The sequence below is a fragment of the Leptopilina boulardi genome, unplaced genomic scaffold, assembly GCF_019393585.1.
Source record: "Leptopilina boulardi isolate dan_hultmark-lab unplaced genomic scaffold, ZJU_Lbou_2.1 LbouV2_112, whole genome shotgun sequence".
Taxonomy (NCBI): Eukaryota; Metazoa; Arthropoda; class Insecta; order Hymenoptera; family Figitidae; genus Leptopilina; species Leptopilina boulardi.
This window is the reverse complement of record NW_026137655.1, coordinates 4,520,867-4,543,885: the sequence shown is the minus strand read 5'-3', so window position 1 is coordinate 4,543,885 and position 23,019 is coordinate 4,520,867. Positions and strand designations below refer to the sequence as shown.

Below are 23,019 nucleotides of genomic sequence, written 5' to 3'. Positions count from 1 at the left end.
CGACATAATCGCTCAAGAATACCGCCAATAAAATAGGGAAAAAGTTTCGATCAAAAAATGTATGGCGCACTTTTTTATTGGTCCAGCGGATGCTGAGCTACACTCAAATCAATTTCGGAAAAAATTTTGAAAAACTAAATTTTCGAGATAATCGCTCCGGAATACCATAACTGTCTTTAGCAAAAAGTAGCGAACAAAAAATGTACAGGGCACTTTTTGATTGGTCCAGCGGATGCTGAGCTACAGTAAAAAACAAATTTGTAAAAAATTACAAAAAATTAAATTTGCGAGATTAGCGGTCGGGAATAACACCAGTAAAATAGTGAAAAAGTTCCAAACAAAAAATGTATGGCACACTTTTTGATTGGTCCAGCGGATGCTGAGCTACACTCAAATCAATTTCGGAAAAAATTTTGAAAAATTAAATTTTTGAGATAATCATTCGGGAATACCGCCAATAAAATAGGGAAAAATTTTCGATCAAAAAATGTATGGCGCACTTTTTTATTGGTCCAGCGGATGCTGAGCTACACTCAAATCAATTTCGGAAAAAATTTTGAAAAATTAAATTTTCGAGATAATCGATCCGGAATACCATAACTGTCTTTAGCAAAAAGTAGCGAACAAAAAATGTATGGGGCACTTTTTGATTGGTCCAGCGGATGCTGAGCTACAGTAAAAAACAAATTTGGAAAAAATTACAAAAAATTAAATTTGCGAGATTATCGATCGGGAATAACACCAGTAAAATAGTCAAAAAGTTCCAAACAAAAAATGTATGGGGCACTTTTTGATTGGTCCAGCGGATGCTGAGCTACAGTAAAAAACAAATTTGGAAAAAATTACAAAAAATTAAATTATCGACATAATCGCTCAAGAATACCACCAGTAAAATAGTCAAAAAGTTCCGAACAAAAAATGTATAGCACACTTTTTGATTGGTCCAGCGGATGCTGAGCTACACTCAAATCAATTTCGGAAAAAATTTTGAAAAATTAAATTTTCGAGATAATCGATCCGGAATACCATAACTGTCTTTAGCAAAAAGTAGCGAACAAAAAATGTATGGGGCACTTTTTGATTGGTCCAGCGGATGCTGAGCTACAGTAAAAAACAAATTTGGAAAAAATTACAAAAAATTAAATTATCGACATAATCGCTCAAGAATACCGCCAATAAAATAGGGAAAAAGTTTCGATCAAAAAATGTATGGCGCACTTTTTTATTGGTCCAGCGGATGCTGAGCTACACTCAAATCAATTTCGGAAAAAATTTTGAAAAATTAAATTTTCGAGATAATCGATCCGGAATACCATAACTGTCTTTAGCAAAAAGTAGCGAACAAAAAATGTATGGGGCACTTTTTGATTGGTCCAGCGGATGCTGAGCTACAGTAAAAAACAAATTTGGAAAAAATTACAAAAAATTAAATTATCGACATAATCGCTCAAGAATACCGCCAATAAAATAGGGAAAAAGTTTCGATCAAAAAATGTATGGCGCACTTTTTTATTGGTCCAGCGGATGCTGAGCTACACTCAAATCAATTTCGGAAAAAATTTTGAAAAATTAAATTTTCGAGATAATCGATCCGGAATACCATAACTGTCTTTAGCAAAAAGTAGCGAACAAAAAATGTTTAGAACACTTTTTGATTGGTCCAGCGGATGCTGAGCTACAGTAAAAAACAAATTTGGAAAAAATTACAAAAAATTAAATTTGCGAGATTATCGATCAGGAATACCACCAGTAAAATAGTCAAAAAGTTTCGAACAAAAAATGTATGACACACTTTTTGATTGGTCCAGCGGATGCTGAGCTACACTCAAATCAATTTCGGAAAAAATTTTGAAAAATTAAATTTTCGAGATAATCGATCCGGAATACCATAACTGTCTTTAGCTAAAAGTAGCGAACAAAAAATGTATTGGGCACTTTTTGATTGGTCCAGCGGATGCTGAGCTACAGTAAAAAACAAATTTGGAAAAAATTACAAAAAATTAAATTATCGACATAATCGCTCAAGAATACCACCAGTAAAATAGTCAGAAAGTTCCGAACAAAAAATGTATGGCACACTTTTTGATTGGTCCAGCGGATGCTGAGCTACACTCAAATAAATTGCGGAAAAAATTTTGAAAAATTAAATTTTAGAGATAAAGTCTCGGGAATTCCATAACTGTCTTTAGAAAAAAGTATCGAACAAAAAATGTATGGGGCACTTTTTGCATGGTCCAGCGGATGCTGAGATACAATGAAAAAAAAATTTGAACAAAATTACAAAAAAATAAATTTGCGATATAATCGATGCGGAATACCACAAAAGTAGTTAGAAGAAAGTTCTTAACAAAAAATGTATGGCTCACTTTTTGTTTCGTCCAGCGGATGCTGAGCTACACACAAATATATTTTGGAAATAATTTCGAAAAATTAAATTTGAGAGATAATCGTCCGGGAATATCGCCAAAGTCTAAACCCAGGAGCTTCAATCAAAAAATGTATTTCGCACTTTTTGATTGGTTTAATGGATGCTGAGCTACATTCAAATAAAGTTGTGAAAAATTTTTGAAAAATTAAATTTGCGAGTTAATGGTTCGTATATTGGTTTAATCAAGAAGAGCACCATACATTTTTTGTTCAGTTTTTACTAACGAAGAGGTTCTGAAAGGATCATCTCTTAAAATTAGAATATCGAATATTTATACATTTTTTTTCGCAAGTTCTAAAGACTTTAATTATTATATACTGGAGGTCCTATCTCGTAAAGAGAAAATGCGAATGTTTTCAACAATTCCTTTTTTTATTATCACTTTATTTTTATATACTGCCTCAAGTTTTTGCAGTAATTTCACTACAAGTTATACAAATGGTGCATCTAATTTTGTTTGTAAATGCAAATATTTTATGAAGCATGTTACTTTTTTTGTCACTTATAACAACGCAGTTTGTTGTTTATTATCTTTATAGTTTGTATTATTTTTTTAACAATGATGCATATGTTTTTATTGTTATTGATGAAGGATGTTTCAGCACATGGCACAGATGTCTTACTGGTTCTACGCAATGTGCAGACGCAAGCGCTTTGAACGTACAATGATTAAGAAACATAGCTTTAGGATCGTCGGGTAGTGTGCTTGCATTTACTACAGTGTGCAAATCTATTTGTCTTTTGCAGAATAATATTTTTTTTTTTCCCAACAATATAATCTTGACATTGCATTTAGTGTGTTTTCAATATTTTTATGGAACTTTTGTTTCTACTGTAGCATTGATTTGTTTTTAATTGATATGTTTTTATTTCTCTTTTTATAATTTAAAAATTTCTTTTCATTAAAATTTTTTAACATTTTACATCTTTTTGTTAGTATTGAGATTGTTGAAAATTTAAAAATTTGTTTTCATTTTTGCACAACTTAATTTTTATTCATTTATTTATGTTTACTTGTCTAATGCTGCAAGCAGACGTGCCACAGCCTCCGGCACAACCTCCACCCCCTTTTACATTAATGGGGATGGCACGTTTGACATCTCATTCTGAAGAACTAATTATTAACGATGTTCCTCGTGGTAAAAATAGCAGATTTAGTGAATATTTATTTAATAATTCTTTTTTACTGACTGCTGCAGCTACTGATTCTTCCACTATTGTTAATTCTCGTTCGGCTATGGAAGAATCAATGAGCAGATTATTTATCAACTCATCATCGAATGATGAAAGTGGTAACAACTCGGGTCAACCTACAGCAACTGATCGTTTGCTATATAGACATAGTATGGCAATGTCAGCTGTTTATTGTGTAGCATATATTATTGTTTTTGTTGTTGGATTAATTGGAAATATTTTTGTGATCGCTGTGGTGTTTCGAACACCCCGAATGAGAACAGTTACAAACTATTTTATTGTAAATCTTGCCTTTGCTGATGTTTTGGTCATCATATTTTGTCTACCAGCTACTTTAATGAGCAACATTTTTGTCCGTAAGTCATTTGCTGTAAACATATTTTTTTAATTCTATTTTGTTTACAATTAATTTATGTAAGTTCATCATTTTATGCAGTACTATGATTAGGAAATATTTCTTGATCACATTAGAAACTTGTATTTTATTTAGAAAAATGATAAGGATAATAAATTTATAATTATAGCTATAGATTTAGAGCAACCCTTTCTTACTGTGAATGCTTTTCTAAGTGTATTTGTGTAACCCCTCATGGCGGACATTGCTCCACTTTCAGGAGGCTTCAAGGTCTTCCATCCTGCACACAGGGCTGTAGGTGTGATAGCATAGCACCTTAATTTTTTTTACTTAATCTTTACGGTTCTATTCATACTTTAAATGTTGTTTGATTTCGTTATATATTATTATTAGTTTTAATAATTTGATTTATTATTTTAATTGATTTTTGTAAACACATTTAGTTTGCATTCGAAACATTTTTCTTCATTTGGGTTGAATATTTGTTTTTTTGTTTATTTATACTTTCATTTGCAGATATTATTTTAGTTTTGCAATTTAAAAAATTTTTAAAGTTATTATTTCTGTTCATATATATATATATATATATATATATATATATATATATATATATATATATAACAATTGCGGAAGGTCAAGGACATACATTCCTAAATTTAGATATACTATATCTCTTTTGTGTGTCTTAATAAAATTTAATTCATATATTGTTTGCTCAAATAGTTTTTTTTAACTATTTAAAAAATTCCGTTGTAGTAAACTATGTTTTGATGTCCTTGAAACCTTTGTTTAACAATTTTTATTTAAAAAGCAAATTATTTATTTAGTTTATTGTCTTTCCAGATATAATTGATTGTTTCTTATTGTCCATTCAATTTTGCTATGTTTTATTTATTTCTTTAGTTACTACCAAATTCTTTTTTTATTTAAGGTGAAATTGCTTTATATATTGACTGGGGTAGAGGGCAGTAGGACACCTGTATAGGAGCGGAATTCAGGTCATGCATCTCGGTCACTTGTACTAGGTCATTCTTGTGCCTAGGTTGTTGTTGTTATTATTAATTTTTTTTATGTCTTTATTTTTTTCATCTGCTACGAAGTTACCAAAATTAGTTATATTGATTATATATATATATATATATTTTATATATATATATTAGGTTTATCACTCATTGTAAAATAAAATTATCTAATATAATTTTGGCTTTACACTGTAAAAAGAAAGTACTACATTAGTACCAATTTTAGGTATCAAACTAAAACCAAATGACAATTTAGTGCCTAAATTTGGTATTAAATTAATACCTTTTATTTTACAGTGTATTATGCACTTTCTAATTTTTATTTAGTTTGTCAAGATATACATACTGAAAAATGCAAATTTCGGATATTAATAGTAATATAGGGGAGAATGACAAACAGTGGGACACTTTTTTTCAAAGACATATTAATATAGCAATTTTATATATTTTTGAACACTTTTTGGTATTATTATAAAGTTTAAACTCTTTTCTACACAATGCACATATTCTATTAAGATTATATTGTGATTAAATAAAAAAATTTGAAGTTTTTGAAACTTAATACATTTTTCTTGTTTTGAAGGTTTGTGTTTAACAGTGGGACACCTATTATTAAGAACCGAATAATTATTTCAATAATAATATTCTGCTTCATACTTTGTAAATATATATTTTTTGCATTAAATAACGTTAACAAATGTTGCAAAACACTCATTATTTAATAATATTTTACATTTTTATAATACGATGTCAAGTTTCATATAAAAAATTGCTATTATTTTTTTTCACGTTTACAGTACTGCTTATCATACGTCATAATTTGGTCATAACTTAAAAACAATTTGGAGCAAAATTTGAATAGTCGTTCTCTTATCAAGTGTTACTTTTTAAATGTTGTTGAACAATAATTGTAATAATTATTAATTATAAATTTTGAATTTTTTATTGTTTTTTAGCATAAAAAATCACATTTTTAGTCGTTGTGTAAGTATAAATGCGCATGCGTATAGCTGACACAACTTATAATCAGTGTTGCCACAATCCACGTTTCATAAACTTAAATTTTTCCCTGTCCCAGTGTTGAATGTCCCACAGTTTAAATTAAGCAATCTCAAAAAATTATTTAAATAAAAATTGTTTTTGAAATTTTTAAATATTTTAAATTATTGGATTTTATTTATACTTAAAAACATAAGTAAACGAAGTAACAATTACACTTTTTTTTAAACTGTCCTATCTATATAAAAATCAGCATTGTATTTCAAGAAAAAATTTACTCTGGTACGTCAAAAACAGTTTTTTTCAATTTTCTTTGTAAATAATGAATCAATGTTGCTAACATTTTTGGAGATAGTGTGTTGTCATAAACATGGTTTACATTTAAATTTTGGTCGGATTTCTTTAAGTAGTTTTTCAGAAAATTAAAGTGTCCTACTGTTTAAACTGTCCTACTGTTTGTCACTCTCGCCTATTCATATTCTTTTTTCCACCAAAAATGCTAAAAAAGATTTTGAAATTAAATTTAAAAGTTTATTTTCAAAAATAAATATGTTAGACCTGTGGACCTCCTGTCCGTATCCAGTTATTTGGATATCTCTAGAATGTCCTCAGAGTATAAATGTCTATCTGACAACATGAACATTTTTTAGTTCATTCATGCACAACTTTCTTGATTTATAAAACTATATATTGTTACAATTTGTTTCATTCAATCTAGTTAATTTTTAATTACAGACTATATTTTTTAATTAAGAAACTTTTTTTAGTGTTCCCGCAAAACTGGTTTAAAATAAATTTGTTTCTCAAATAGTTAATTAATAACAATTATTCCTAATTTTTGTTATCAGAAATAACTTTCAACTTTCCTTGAAGCGACGTTTTATTTTATTTATTCAATTAAATTGTCAATTTTATAACAATTATACATTATTTCAATATTGACTTTTGAGTTTCTGAAACTGTTATAATTATGATTACGTTGTTTCATTTAAAATAATAATAATAATCTTAATTTTTTTCAGCTTGGGTTTTCGGATGGTTTATGTGCAAAACTGTTCCTTACATTCAAGGAGTATCTGTTGCTGCTTCTGTATACAGTCTTGTTGCAGTTTCCTTAGACAGGTAATAGTATTCTATTTTTTATAATTGGAGTCATATTTAGAAAGCTTACAGTGAGCTTTATATGTGTGCCATATAGTATGGCATATAGTATGGCATATATATAGTTTAAAATTGCTATAATATTATACAGAACGTTTATTTTAAGCTTCTCGTGTGACTCATATCAGAGAAACTGACCAGTCCCCGAAATGACCGTGATAATTTTTCTAATTAATGACCAACTTATGGAAAACTGATCAGGGGCTTGTCAGTTCTCCTATTTTGCAAAATAATTTTTTCAAAATCTAAATTCTGGTGAAAGCCCCATTATCAAAAAAATATTAAACCACTAGTATAAATGATAAATTTTATTGATTACTTTTTTGTGAAAGTAATTTTAAAAAATTAGTTTATTTACATTTTCATCAAACAGTGAAAACTGGTGAGGCCCTGAGTAAAGCCCTACTTTAAATAGGGCAGAATGGGGCAATTTCTGCACTGGTTACATTATACATACAGGGTGTTCCAAAAGTATGGAAACTTGCAAATATCGCGAAAACTACGCATTTTCGTGAAAAATATTCAAAACTAAAGTTGTTCCCAAAAAAAGATCTACATTTTTGAAGCCAAAAAATTGGTCCCGGGACTCGACAGCGGAAAAAGAAGTATCACGAAAATGCGTACTTTTCGAGATATTTGCAAGTTTCTATACTTTTGGAACACTCTGTATATAAACTTACTACTGCTACATTTTGTGTTTTGACCTCTTATAAATAATATACGTGCTCTAAATGTGTATACCTTATAGGATATCATTTTTCTTCTTTCTTTGTTAATACATGTGTACATATATTTATTTGCACTTTTTGAAAAGAGATTGTAACTTTCAATAAACGGAACTATATGTTATGTAATATTACTCTGCTCAAGTTACTTTATTATTGGCAGCTTTGTATGCTCTATTTAACTATTATAACTATTTTTATTCATTTTTATTATTATTGTTATCAAATGTTTGAAAACTAAATTGCATATGCCTCTATTAAAATAATCAACTCTGTGATAACTTTTATTTTCTTATCATTAAAATAAATTACTTCAACAACTTTTGTCAGTTGGACTCATATTTGTTGCATCTCAAAATGATTTCATGTTAAATGACGTAGAACGTGGCGCCATCTGCCTGTCTCACTTTTGATGCGTATCCAATTGAGTATAAATTTTGTACTCAATTTGAGATTATGTTTTTTCTGTGAGCTAATATTAATTTGGTTTTATGTACTCTCTAAATCTGAATAAGTACATTTTTAACTAATTTGAATAACTCACTTTTTGTTAAAAAATTAGTAAAATTTTAAACTAATTCAAAAGCCAAATGTCAGTCACTAATTTAAATTAGTTAAAATTGCTAGTAATTCTTTAGAGAGTACAATCAATCAGACAAAAAACATAAAAGTTCCTTCTGGGGCAAAAAATTAAATGTCTATTTAGGCAGCTTCCGATACATTATACTGTTTTAATTATTTGATAATTTATTAACTATTGATTCACATAATAGTTGTCAAAATAAATCTGATGATTTATTCTAATTCTAATTTTTCCATGAGGAAACTCAAGTATCACCAAAAATAACATGTAAACTTGCCGTAATCGTTCATAAATATTTCATTGCTTTTTTGCATCTTTTCAATCCTTCGGTAATCTTTCATATATTGCAAGCCTGTCAAAGTGGAATATTAAACTATTTTGCATGACGGTAATCCAAGCAACTCTTTAAAATTGTTTGAATGTTGAACTGATACTTCTCCAAAGACACATTGCATTTATATTAAAATTATACCAATTATATACTAATTGAATAATATATTTGTATATGAATATGATATACTAATTGAATAGTATATTTATTAGAAAATCAACACTTGACGTTAATGTCGGCTTCGATGTAAATTTTCTTACTAGACGAATGTTGCTCTGTAATAATTCAAGTAAATAGCCATAAAGATCTGTTTCCATCTTTGTAATCATAAATGTAGATTATATTATATTTCATTGATCTTATGATTGGTCTAATATACTGCCCACAGAATAAAAATTTAGCAGCCATGTGGCTGACTCAACCTTCCCTTCATTTAGCGTCATTATTGCTTTTCACAAGCACATTCTTGTTTCTTATTTGTTTATCTAGTTTTGATTTTTAATTCTGACAATCTGTATAAAATGAGGGGAGCTCTCTATTCCGATACATAAGTTTACAATCTTTCGAGAAATTATCATCTTTCACTTAAGCATCATGTTCAAACTGGTAAGTTTTATATAATGTATTTAAGAAACATGAATATAATTAATTTGTAATTGATTGTTTTGTTGAAAATTATTTTTACAACCATTAAATCATTTCAAATGAACAAGTTAATCAAAAGAAAATTTTTTTCAATGATAAATAAGTTTAGAGACTTTGAACAGTTAAAAAAATAATAATTCAATATTGCCGTTTTGCATTACAGAATAGAACGTCTGGAATTTTGTTTTGTATCTAAATCTCATTGGGAAGTTTTCTCGAATTATTTCTTCGCATGTGGAACACTTTTCTGTTCTGGCGTTGAGATATGAGCAACCAAAGTTTTTGTAGTTGCCTCAACAAAATTTTGTTTGTTTCAAGCAAACTTTAGTTGACAGAACCAAAATTAGGAAAATAATTTTTGTTGTCTTAAATAAGGTTTGGTTAGGAACAACCAAAATTTTGTTGACATAACAGGAAAATTTGATTGCTTAAATACCAACCAAACGTTTTGTTGACAAAACAAAACCCTTTTTTCAGTCTATACATATACAAGGAACTTTGGTCATAAAACCTCAATTGAAACGCTATGAAAATGAAATAATTTGGGGAAACGTTCCAATACTATTAAGAAAATTTTGTTTAATGATTGTTTACATAATTTTATTAAAAGAAAATGTTTTTCTAAAATAGGCTATACTTTCTGCCATCCTGGCTATTGCTACTGCTTTCCCTGGGGGCCTTACTGGTATTGTTTTAAATCATGATTTGGGACCAATTCATACACCTCAGGTTATCAGTCATGGGCATGTGAGTCATCCTCATATCATTGCTCAGCCAATAGCTCCTGTTGTTCACAGTGCTCCTATCGTAACTAGAACTTTTCTACCCTCTCATGGACACGTCCTTGGACATGGTCTTCATGGACTTCATGGTTAAAAAATTAAAATGCAATCATCATCATCATTATTATTTAGGTCTTATTGGTTATTTGTGTTTAGTTAAAAAAAACATTTGGATTAGCATTTAAATTTTCTACTATTGCCTGGAAATGGTACATATCCTTATACAAATCTAAAATTTATTTTCTGAAAAATTAAAAGTTCGTTAATTAAATTATAAATCATGTTCATTGTGTTTAGTTTCATTGACATTTGTTGAAATTTATAATAAAATTAATTTTCTGTCAAATCGTAAAAATTTGTGAACCTTTAAAAACTCTATCCTAATAATATACCAATGTAGTTTTATAGTAGTGAATATGTGAAATATATGTTTTGTATTTTTGTTATCTGATATTTACCGTGCATCACAAGCAGGTCTCATTGCAAGCTTACACCTACTATACAACTGGTGAAATACTGTGGAGAACAAAAAATTATTCTTGTCGAATTTTTATAATTATATTAATTTAATTACCTTTATCTCATTTGGATGAATTGCCTGCGTTCTATATACAAAATTAGGTGCAAAGTTAATTAAAGATCAAAATTGTCATTAAATACGGGTATAAAAATAAAACTAATCATACTATAAAAAGGGAGTTTGATTTTAACTTCTAACGGACTCTATAAATATCCCACGTTTTTGGAGGTGAAGCAAAGGGAGTTGATGCTATAGGAGCTAATTTTATGCCTAGAAAGTTATAAGGCTAAGAGAGTTAATTTATGGTTAAATTCACATTATTATTTTTATATTATAACTTACGTAAATTTAACTTTATTCAAAATTAAGTAATTAATAATTTGTTCCATTTATTTATTTTTCAGATTTCTGGCTATTTGGTGGCCGTTAAAATGTCAGATTACGAAGAGAAGAGCTCGACTCATAATTTTGTTCATATGGCTCATTGCTGTAACAACAACAATGCCCTGGCTGTTATTTTTTGATTTGGTGGCAATATATGAAGAGGATCATCCAGATTTAAGATTATGTATTGAAATGTGGCCCAGACCACAGTATGGTTCTTTATTTTTTCTTATTGATAATTTGATGCTCTGTTATGTTTTACCAATGTTGTTAATTTCCCTTTGTTATGTGTTAATTTGGATTCGAGTTTGGAAGAGGCATATTCCTACAGATGCCAAGGATGCACAAATGGAAAGATTACAGCAAAAGTCCAAGGTTAAAGTTGTTAAAATGTTGGTTGTAGTAGTTATTCTCTTCGTACTGTCTTGGTTACCACTATATGTTATTTTTACCAGAATTAAATTGGGTGGGGACATTGCTGATTGGGAAGATGAAATTTTGCCCATTGCAATACCTATTGCGCAATGGTTGGGATCAAGTAACTCTTGCATTAATCCAATACTATATGCATTTTTCAATAAAAAGTATAGGCGTGGTTTTATGGCTATTTTAAAAAGTGATAGGTGTTGCGGTAAATTACGCTACTACGAGACTGTAGCTATTATGTCATCTTCTACAAGCATGAGAAGATCGTCATATTATGTAAACAACAATAATAATAATAATAACAATAATAATAATAATTTTCACCATCATCATTCGACAAGGAGAAATTTTCATGGCCCTCCTATTCATCAAGATAGCAATGTTTCATACATTTGTAACCACAATGGTGTGTAAAGCATTAAATGGATTGATTTCTAAATCGAATACCGTGTTAATTGAAAGTAGACGTCCTTTGACGCTGCTTAAATCAGCCGTGGTAGGCTGAATCAAGCCGGATGATGAGTTTATCTGTATGTCAGGTTGGAACTCGTTCCGGAAGCTGGGTACAGTATGTACAGTGCACATTATTTGTGCACATACCGACAACCACTACCAACTATATAGTACACAATCGTGTTGAATGCTTTCTGAAAGCAATGATTGCGCTTTTAAAATCTCACACGCAATATTCAAAAAGAAAATTGAAAATGATGTATTTATCAAACTACAGCGTAATTCCTAATACATCACACAAAATATTAATTATTCATCAATTTATTTTGCTCCTGTATCAACTTATGTATTTCATTTTAACTCAAGTGTAGCATATATATTTATTTGCATCATTGTCATCAGTTGAAATTTTCTTATCGCAATTCTGTTAAAAGTTTATTATAGCATCCTATCTGGAAATGATATTTCAAAAATATTTCATCAAGAAATACTACTTAATAAGTAAAGGAATAAATTTCTTGTTTTTATTTATTTATATATATATATTTATTTATTATGTTGAAATAATATTTCTTTATGCGTTTTAACATAGAAATCTAGAAACAAGAGTATCTGCAATTTTGATAAAAATTTCAATCGGTGTTATATTTATATTCTATAACTTTTTCTTTCATTGTCGACATATAGATATGTACTGCTTAGAAAAATTCAAGTTTGATCTCAAAAATGTAATTACTTTCTAGGAAATAAAAAAAAATGAAACTTACTCGCTAGACATACGCGAGTATGGATGTATGCAATATTATCTGAAATATTCGCAAATAATATGAAAAATAATGTCTTGTGTTAAATAAATAATCAATTAAACTTCTTGTTTGTTGTTTACTTTTAATTATATATAAAATCTGCTTTAAAGTTCCCAATGTATTATCCCCATTTTAAATCAATTTTTGAAGAAAAAATATGATTTCGTTATGAAGATGCGCAGCAAATAAATATTGTAAAAATTGTTAGAAAAATATTTATTGATTTATTTAGAAACAATATAAGAATTGTAACCGTACATACAACAAATCATGTTTAATTATTTCAAAATATGCAATATATTGTAAAAATATTTGTACCTGTTGTAAAGCGAATACCGCGCGATTTATTGATACTCTCTTGACAACCACTGTGAAAATATTTGGGTAGGCAGACGTCTCAGCGTTGAGAGAGCTGCGTTACTTTACTCAAAGTATGACTGAGATTCCGTTTTGGGAGCGGTGCGCTACCGGCACGGGTGAGCAGCTGTCTTATTGACAAGGTAAGGCTATGAAGGAATATCAGCTCTACCACTACGGGCAGTTTGAGCTCCTGAAACGGGATGTCAGCCGATCAAAAAAGGGATCGTTAGCGTTCTTCGATTTGATAGAGCAGCTGTACTCTCTAGTACTTGCTGCTCACCCGAATTTTTTTCAGTGTAGCCATCCTTACGAGGTCGTACTTTTTTAATGACAAAAAAAATCATCTTTTCCATGAATAATAATAACAATAAAAAACAATCTTTTCTGCAATCTAATATTCATATATACAATTATTTTTTCTCATCTTTCTCATTTTTTTAAAATGTTTTAAAATTTTAAAATCACTTTATAATGAAGTTTTTTTTTAATATTATCAACTATTATTTAGTACAACACTTGTCTTGGATTTCCTGCACCTGAAATTAATAATATAATTAAATTATATATAATACTATAAACTTGCCATACTATGAGCAATGGAATAAATTTTTCAAAATGATTTTTAGCATTAAAATTTTCGAAATTTGTACCTCGGCGTTAACTTGACATTGATTCGAATTGAACTTGACATTAAATGACGTTCTCTCTAAATCTGAATAAGTGAAATTTCACTTAAAATGTGTCAAAAGTCTTCCACGTAGAAAAATAAGTGTATATGCACTTTTAAATAAGTGGTTTTCACTCAAAAATAAGTGAAGTTTCACTTATTTTTAAGTGCATATACACTTATTTTTCTACGTGGAAGACTTTTGACACATTTTAAGTGAAATTTCACTTATTCAGATTTAGAGAGTTAACTGCACATTGACTTGACTTGAATTAGCTTATCGACAAGGTACAAATAAAGAAATTGTTAAAGTTGGAAAATTATAAATTGACAAAAAAAGGTTTCATGTCTTACCAGATTGCAATGGAAATGTATTTATAAATATTGATGGTTGCTGTTGTTTATGAATTAAAATATCCTTCATGTTATTTTCCCCAGAAAAAATATCACATTGATTTTCTTGTTTTTCAATACTTTTTTTATGTTGCTGTCGTCCATTAGATGTTATTCCATGTCGTTTTTCGTGACAAATTATTGGAGACATTTGAGTGGGATAGATTGTAAAAGATTCAATATTTGACGATAATGAATGTGGTTGAAATGATTTGAGAGAATCTTCATAGCTGCTGAAGAATTAGAAATATATGTATGAAAAATATTTCTAATAGAAATTAGTTATAATCGTTTTTTACTAACTTGCTGCTTCTTTGACTAGATGTTTCCGAATTATAAATGTTGTTACAATGACATACGCGTGTAACTACTCCAGAATCATGACAACAGGAATATAAAGATGTCGTCGACTTTACAAATTTCTTATCAGTACCCATAGAATCTCTGCAGTTAGGAAAACTAGTGAAAAATTGTTCAAGTACGAGTTACACTCGCTTACCTAGGATTCCGTTCACGATTATTAAATTTAAATATTTAAATATAATATTTCAAAAGGGTTAGCTATATTTTTCGTGAAATCTACACATAAAATTAAATATGTGTACCAAGTTTCAGCTTCTTAGCTACAAAACTGTAAAAGTTAAAGAGGGGAAGGATACGTTTTTTTTTCCAAAATTTCGAGTTTTTGGAATATAACAATATTCAATTCAATTCCAATCGGGTTCTCTATAATTTCCCTTTAATCTTCTTGCAAAATTATGTAAGTATACCAAATTTGAGCATCGTAACTTCAAAATTGTGAAAGTTAAGGGTGGGACACACTTTTTTCCGAAATTTCGAGTTTTTGTACTATAACTATATTAAATTCAATTCCAATCAAGTTCGCTATAATTTCCCTTTAATCTACTTTCGAAATTACGTGTGTTTACCAAGTTTGAGCCTAATGGGTTGAAATTGCTAGATTTTAGAGGGGGGGGGCAGGACTTTGTGGACGGACATGAGTTAAACCATAAGGGTTCCGTTTCGGTGCACTGCGTGAACGGAACCCAAAAAATTAATACATATTCTCTAAATATCGTATAGGAGTACTATACATGATACTTTTAATTGAGAAAGCTTATTCTCAAAGCAGACCGAATTAAAAGAAAACAATTTGTCACAATTGACTAACATTAAGGTGACATATATTGAGGATTAATTTACAAAATATAATATGTACAATCAAAAAAAGATTTACAGTTACCTAGATAATCTTATGTCGCTATTTGATTCATGATCATGAGTGTTCTGATGAAGTTGAAAATTTTTGCTAAATAATTGCTCCAAATTAATACTCTGCATCTGATGATTCGTGAGAATGTTTGTTGTTAAGAAAGGGGTAGTAGACTTTGGAATTCTTCTGATACATAAACATTACACTTTAATAATATGTGCAAACTATAGAAATTTGTTTTAAATTAATTATATAGATAAATGATGGTATATATCTATTATGTAACATATCAGTAAATTAATTTTTAATGAAATGCCAATTACGTCAATTTATTCAAGTATCATTGGCAAAGTTTGCTTTGGTTTACAATATATAGTAATATTTATTTATTAAAAAAATGTAATTTTTAGTAAAGTTATGGATTTATTAATCATGCCTTACCTTTTACATGTTAAGTAAAGAAATGTTGAAAAAGTTGCAATAAAAACGATACAACTTAACATTATACCACCAACTTGAAAAAATGACATGAGAAACCGTTGTTGTCTTGGTAGATTCGTATTATTAGTCAAAGCGATATGAATTTTCAAAACTATCTCATCTGTAAGATTTCCACCATCTATTGCTCTTACATATAGCCAAATATCTATTTCTGATGGTAGTTTTTCAACAATAGAAATTTCTCCAGATTTTGAATCGATTATAAAATGTTTTTGATTTAACTGACTTAAATCGGATTTATTTTTATACTTTTCAGATTGAATACTATAAGTTATAAGGGCATTTTCATCTTCATCGTTATCATGAGCTTCCAATTTTAGAATCTTTGTACCTAACGTAACATTTTTTGATATATAGAAAATAGGTCTTTGTAATATTTTAATTTTATTGTAGGAGTCGTAATAATTTAGATAATAATCTTGATTTAATTCATCTTTATGAATGAAAAAATTTGCTCCATCAGCAATCAATGCATTATTAGTATTAGTGTCCTCTGCATTTCCTAATATCTGAATATTTTGATCAGCAATTAGTTTTATTTCAGTAAAATTAGGTGCATTGTCATTTATATCTTGTATTTTAATTGTTAAATTGGCCTCAGATTGAAGACTGCCTGTTGTAAAAAATGGGTTTTAATAAAATTTTTGTCAAATTATGGAATGAATTGAATCGCTGGAAACAATAAGGGGACGTACGTTCGGCTAAACACTGTAAAGCCAGTCAAACGGTCAAAATTATGAAAAAAATTGAAAATCGAAATTTTAATTTTTGAAAGCTACTACCTTATAGGAAATGAAAAGACGCATTTTTTTTCCTTTGAGATTTTTTCATAAAACGAATAGTTTAAAAAAAAATAAAATTATTATCTATGGACCGAAAGGCGTTTAAATATTAAATTCCAAGTAAATTCATTAATATTTATCGAAGATACAACGGTTTATGTTTAACCCTTTCAGTGTCACTGACGCCTATAGGCGTCATGACTTAGACTGGCCACCAGTGTCAATGACGCCTATGACCAAAATCCTCGTAATCAGCGACCCCAAAAACCCCCGAGTAACGATTTTCAGGCAAATTGGATCGATTTTTGAAATCTACATTTTTCTTGACACTGGTGGTCAGATTTTTGTACTTTAGCCTGACACTGAAAGGGTTAAAAATTGAATGAATTTTGAGAATTTAAATTTTACTGTTTTTTGTTATAATTTTTTAAACTATTCGTTTTACGAAAAAATCTCAAAGGAAAAAAAGATGCGTCTTTTCATTTCCTATGAAGTAGTAGCTTTCAAAAATTAAAATTTCGATTTTCAATTTTTTTCATAATTTTGACCGTTTGACTGGCTTTACAGAGTTCAGCCAAGCGTACGTCCCCTTATTGTTTCCAGCGATTCAATTGTATCATTTCAATTGTGTTAACTTCATTTTAGAATTATTTTATATATTATACACAAAATTATAGTTCAACTACCTGTAGGTATATTATATGCAAAAGTAGCATCAGGCTGTTTATTTTGCAGAATAAAAATAATCTTTAAAAATCGAAAAAATATATATTGTTGAAGCAAAGTCTGTCTTCTTATGTTAAAATATAATATAATGATGAAAAATTACCTTTATCAATAGCAACAATTTTCATGTTGTAAATTGATTTTATTTCTCTATCCAAGTTTTCATTCGTTAGCGCTTTATAAAAAATTTTTCCAGTATTCTTCTCCACTTTGTATGAATGGCTGTCCCCATTACCATTATCCCATATATCAAATATAAAAGTTCCATTAATACCATTATCTATATCCGATGCAAATACTTTATTTTTCATTACTATCTCTGTACCTGTAGGGCTATTTTCTACAATGTACCCTTCATAAGAGTTCGAATTAAATACTGGTGCATTGTCATTCTCATCGTCAACAATTATTGTTATCTATAATTAAATTTGATTCTTTTACCTGATTTTATTTTCATATAAAGATTGTTATATAAATATTATTAAGAATGTAATAATACAATTGCTTTGTTATTATTTTTTTTACAGATTATTCTTCTCCACATATAGTTTTTAAGGTAAAATATTTTGAAAGGTTATATACATTAAGTGTTTAAAAAGTAAGAGTACTATGTATTTCAAAATGTTTCTTTTTGTAGTGCTTTTATGTCAATCTTGTAGATGTTAAACATTTCACTATTTGCCGCTGTCGCAGTTTTACCTGATATCTATGTGAATTAGTTAAAAATATTCTTAAAACAGTTTATTTCAATTTATTGTTTATAAAATGCAAAGCATATTCTATTTACATAATATAAGTTAAAGGGAAATTATTACTTACTTGAATAATTTCAATTTCAGTTGAAGTTTCTCCTTTTATTGTAATACTATAATTCTCTTTTTCCTCTCGATCTAAGGCATGATTTGCATACAGAAATCCATCACTTGTTAAATTTATTTCTGGAACATCTTCCTGATTAGTAATACAAAATTTAGAGTCCTCATACATTTTGGAAGTTACTGATTCAACTCGACCAATGAATAAATTATCCGAATTCTCGCTTATATGAAAAACTTGTGAAGTATTTATTTTCTTGCTAAGAAAAGGGTTTATAAAAATGGTCAAATTCTCTGAGAGTAAAGTAAAATTTTTTTTTAAAACATTTATACCTTTTAAATAACTAGGCATAATGAAATTTTTTTACACATGCATTTGAAAGTATGATTCTTTAGTAACATTTTATATACTGATATAAAAATTTATGTATGCCTATTATTTAAAAATTATAAATATTTCAAAAAGATCAATTGTACTTGAAGTAGGTAGGTTAGGCTGTCACGTTACAAAAGTTTCAATTTTCTACTAATTTGACCAAATCATATTATGATGGTTGATATTTTAACTAATTTTTTTTATATCCAATGAGTACCAGGGTGAAAAAACATTCTGGGAGTCAAATGTGTCCAAGTATGAAAAATTTTTCCACATGGGAAAAAGGCCGATTAAAGTAATAATAATAATGATCCAACATATGAATTCAATATATTTTTTATAGCTTCAATATATTATGTAATTTGTTGTTATCTTACGGTCGGAATATTTTATTTATTTTATCTATGTTGCTATCAGTATTGATGACATTGGAATCTATATGTATGGTCACATTAGCTATCAAAGCAATATCATTGTTATTAATTATTACTGCCTCAAATTCATAGATTAGTTGTTCGTATTTTCTAATTTCATCAACAACAGTTATAATTCCTGACTTCTCTTCTATAGCAAAAGGGACTGTAATAAAATTTTTAAAATATAATACATGTCACCTATAATTGAGAAAATATTATTAAGTAATATAATATTATTTATATATATATATATATATCGAGGATGTATGCACAAACAATTACAGTTTATTAGTAAATAAAATTTTAAATATATGGAAAATATTTTGGTTGATTTACTAAAAGAAAACTTTAAACATATCTCACCGCCTTCTTTGTAACTGTGTAGTAAATCAAATATATATGTATCTTTCATGGAATTATTTATTAAAATTTGTCCTACAGTACTTCCAATAGGAACATCTATCCCTATCCAAAATTTGTAAGGTATTCCAATAAATTTTATGACTTCAGAATTATAATCTGTGTAAATATATGTATAAAGAATTTAACAATTTTTTATTATAAAGGGTATGGCAATAATATTTCAATTATATATCTAATATTATAGGTAATACAGGCAGTTAAATTTCGCTAAGAAAATACAATTATTGTTATTATGATTATGATTAATTGATGAATTATTATTATCAGTGTACCGAAATTAAAGTATTATAAAATATATACTGACCAGGTGATTGAATTATATTTATTGTAACAACAGCCAAAGAGAATCGTTTTTCACTAGGATTCAGAGGATTATCCATAGCTTCTATGAAGATTATATACTTGCCAACTATTATTGGACTGTGTGTTACATAAATTTCACCTGTATATGTATCTACTGCAAAAGGAGATGTAACATTTTCTGTTCTTTGTAGACGATATGAAACCAACCCATTTCTTCCTTGATCTCTGTCAATTGCTTCAACTTTTCCTAATGTAGCTCCAATTTTTACATTTGATAAAGATATTAATTCATAATAATTGCTTGGAAAGAAAATTGGATTATTATCATTAACATCTAAAATCATAACTTCGACATTTACAAATGATGATGTTTTTAAGCATATTATATTTGTAACATTCACTTTACTATTATCGTTGGTAACATTTGTCCATTTTTTCACTGCATAAACTTTCATTTTTATGACTGATTGTTTTTCTCTATCAAGAATTGATGAATTTCTCACAATTAACCATCCTGAATTGGGTTCTACCAAAAATGCACCAGAATTATCTTCTAATTCGTATGTGAATTCGTTAGTACGAACTCCATTATGTGCAATTACTTGTAAAACACTAAATCCATTTGGTAAGTTTTCTACAATACTAATATTATAAAATTCTACTTCAAATTCTGGACCATTCAGTTCGAACTCCACTTTATCTGAAGATGATTTTAGTGAATTAAATATTTGAGATCCCTGAATCTGACACTCTGAAAAAAGGAATAAAGTACCTAATTAAAAAAAATTGACCAAAACTTAAAACTTGAAACTTAAATGCTTTTATTTATTAACATTTAATTTAAATATTAAATTTTTCCCGCTAAATAATTACCTTTCGCATAAATAAATTTCAACTTAATAAGTAGAAAAATTAAGACTATTTGACAAATATATCTATTAATACGACTTAGTACGTATATTGTATTGTTAACTTCAGGCGACATAGTCCTTAATAATTGCAATCTGAAAATCAATTGTCAGAATTTAATAATAAATATATTTTTATACCAAAATTTGTAAATTTAATGTCACATATTTGTTTAACTTTTAATGATATCATTTACGTATGTTTTTTTCGTTTTGGTACAGTATATAAGAAACCTCAGTTGTTCTTAATATTTGTGTTTTATTGTCAATTTTATTTCTATTAATTTATTAATATTTAAAATTTTAGAATACAAAATGTAAAATATAAATATAGACCTATATCTGTGATGCAGTAAATTCTAAGCTTGTAGGCAAACTAAACCTTCTTTAATTTTTATCTGACGTATAGACAATTCTTAACTGACTTACACAAAAGGAGATGATGAGAAAAGATTTAAAATTCCCAAAAAATAAGAAAACTTTAAAAAGTTGAATCATTGAAAGTTTTGGCTTTAATCCATAACAGCATCCGGATATTCAGGATATCTACGGATGTCCTAGGGATGGCCGGAAAGTAGGATATCCATATGATGTATCAGGGATATCCATAGATATCTGGAGGACATCCTAGAGATATTCAAATTTCCAGATACGGATAGGACGTCCATATAGGATACTCTGAAATATCCGTTGCTGTTAAGGATGTTATTCGATGAAGGATGAGGAGATTGCACCGACAAGCAGCAAGAATATGTCATATTAGAAAGGGCAAAATATTTGGCATTAGTAGTGAGGCAATATGTTGATTCCGAGCAATCTATATTGATAATGTGTCTATCTCTATAGAGGTATAGAATACCATCATTGCGATAATCATAATTTAATTATATGTATGCATATATAATATATAAAATGCTCGTCATATCCCTAAAAATTTTTTGCAAGAATAATTATCTCTTATAGTGTTAACAGAATATCACATTAAATCGTTGAGATTAATTCGAGAGAAAACAGTCTACCCGTGAATAAGAATTTGAAATGCAACATTCTCTTCTAAAGGTCACGTATTACGATAACGCTATAGACTGTGTATAATATATGATACCCCAACAGCAGCCGGATATTAAGGATATCCTAAGGACGTACTAGTTGCAGCCAAGGTCTCTTAGAAATTAGGATATCTATAGGATGTTACATGGGTGTATATGGCTATATCCTACGAATATCCTAATTTCCGGTAGGCACTGACTCTCTAATACATTCGTAAGATATCCTAAAATATCCGTTGCTATGAGGGTGTGTACTTTTTAAAAAATCGTTTTTTATTGTTTTGATATTAATTTTTTAATTTATCAAATTCATAATTATGTGTAATGTGTTTTTTATTTTATCAATATTATTATATGTGTATTCTGGCTCAAAGTTAACTTGAAGGTAACAAATTGAAACCAAAATGTGTATCAAATTTTTGAGTTGAAAATGTTTTAACCGATTAATGGAATCAATATTTAATACCTACTGCAAGTTAACAGTGGCTTATAAGTGTATGTTTCAGTAACTAATAATAGAAATATACATGTAATTTTGCTATCACTGCACAATATCTTATGTTTTAAATATAATTTAAGTTAATGTAAATTATATTGTTACCTTTTTTATATTGTCTGATATATATAGTTTTATTGTGAACCTACTTGTCCTTCCATGAACATTTACATTTATAATTACAGGCGTACATGTGTAAAAAACAATAATTACTTTTCTTTCCTTAAAAAATGAATTATATTCTCAGAAATAAGGCAGCTATTAAATTCAACACTACTCTAAATACTGAACGTTCACCAGTAAAATCTGTTGGTCAGCTGGAAACTCTCCTTTCCGGGTATATAGAGTGGGAACAGTGTTATATAAGTTTAGATATATAAATAAATATATTCACTTTTATGTATATAAATTAACCAATTACATGTTTTTAAAAAATCATATATATTTAATTTTTAAATTAAAAGAAATATGCTTATTTTGAAATGAAAAAAAAATTTCAACATCTCATTTTGAGAAAATAAAAATTTTATATTTTAGGCATAAATTCAAATTCAATTTCTCATTATTATCAGTGTATAATTTCTTTTTAATTTATATGTTAAATGTTCGTGAAATGTATGTATAACATGGCAAGGTTTCAAAATACTGTAAAAATTATTTTTATTAATTACAAATTTTTTAAATTACTTCGCTTTTCCCTATAATTTCTATAGATTTCCCTTAAAATTGCGGCCACCCTGCTATATTCCTTATATGAAAATTTACATATATATATAT

At 28.3% G+C, this 23,019-nt stretch overlaps 3 protein-coding genes across 7 annotated transcripts; 2 read left to right on the top strand and 1 right to left on the bottom strand.

The window, feature by feature from the left end:
* The first annotated feature begins 3,121 nt into the window (after positions 1 to 3,121).
* LOC127279174 (neuropeptide SIFamide receptor) lies at positions 3,122 to 12,881 on the top strand. 2 transcript variants are annotated; one of them, XM_051301390.1, is made up of 4 exons: positions 3,135 to 3,223; positions 3,463 to 3,978; positions 7,021 to 7,120; positions 11,150 to 12,881. In XM_051301390.1, exons 2-4 carry the CDS (start codon positions 3,507 to 3,509, stop codon positions 11,967 to 11,969), a joined length of 1,392 nt encoding a protein of 463 aa, XP_051157347.1. In that variant the 5' UTR covers positions 3,135 to 3,223; positions 3,463 to 3,506; the 3' UTR covers positions 11,970 to 12,881. The 2 variants fall into 2 exon arrangements, with proteins under 2 accessions (XP_051157342.1, XP_051157347.1); XM_051301385.1 differs by having other exon boundaries at positions 3,122 to 3,978.
* LOC127279186 (uncharacterized) lies at positions 9,252 to 10,571 on the top strand. The gene is made up of 2 exons (XM_051301402.1): positions 9,252 to 9,404; positions 10,074 to 10,571. Exons 1-2 carry the CDS (start codon positions 9,393 to 9,395, stop codon positions 10,317 to 10,319), a joined length of 258 nt encoding a protein of 85 aa, XP_051157359.1. The 5' UTR covers positions 9,252 to 9,392; the 3' UTR covers positions 10,320 to 10,571.
* Positions 12,882 to 13,015: 134 nt separating the features above from the next.
* On the bottom strand, positions 13,016 to 22,548 carry LOC127280531 (cadherin-89D). 4 transcript variants are annotated; one of them, XM_051303595.1, is made up of 12 exons: positions 22,348 to 22,548; positions 20,663 to 20,793; positions 19,791 to 20,540; positions 19,427 to 19,582; positions 19,025 to 19,226; positions 18,276 to 18,531; positions 17,560 to 17,872; positions 15,889 to 16,561; positions 15,478 to 15,633; positions 14,538 to 14,693; positions 14,196 to 14,464; positions 13,016 to 13,710 (listed from the first exon to the last, which is right to left on the bottom strand). In XM_051303595.1, the coding sequence occupies exons 2-12, from the start codon at positions 20,772 to 20,774 to the stop codon at positions 13,679 to 13,681; spliced, it is 3,075 nt and encodes a 1,024-aa protein (XP_051159552.1). In that variant the 5' UTR covers positions 20,775 to 20,793; positions 22,348 to 22,548; the 3' UTR covers positions 13,016 to 13,678. The 4 variants fall into 4 exon arrangements, with proteins under 4 accessions (XP_051159552.1, XP_051159546.1, XP_051159537.1 ...); XM_051303589.1 differs by having other exon boundaries at positions 14,196 to 14,467; positions 15,478 to 15,630; positions 22,348 to 22,547; XM_051303580.1 differs by having other exon boundaries at positions 14,196 to 14,467; positions 22,348 to 22,545.
* Positions 22,549 to 23,019: the final 471 nt, after the last annotated feature.

Coding starts and splice junctions, on each gene's coding strand:
- LOC127279174 (XM_051301385.1), top strand. CDS start 3,435: ATGTTTACTTGTCTAATGCTGCAAGCAGACGTGCCACAGCCTCCGGCA. Junction 3,979..7,020: donor AATGAGCAACATTTTTGTCC/GTAAGTCATTTG, acceptor AATTTTTTTCAG/CTTGGGTTTTCGGATGGTTT. Junction 7,121..11,149: donor GTTGCAGTTTCCTTAGACAG/GTAATAGTATTC, acceptor TTTATTTTTCAG/ATTTCTGGCTATTTGGTGGC.
- LOC127280531 (XM_051303580.1), bottom strand. CDS start 20,774: ATGTCGCCTGAAGTTAACAATACAATATACGTACTAAGTCGTATTAAT. Junction 15,634..15,888: donor CTTTACTTAACATGTAAAAG/GTAAGGCATGAT, acceptor TTTATGTATCAG/AAGAATTCCAAAGTCTACTA. Junction 14,694..15,477: donor AGCGACATAAGATTATCTAG/GTAACTGTAAAT, acceptor ATTTTTCACTAG/TTTTCCTAACTGCAGAGATT.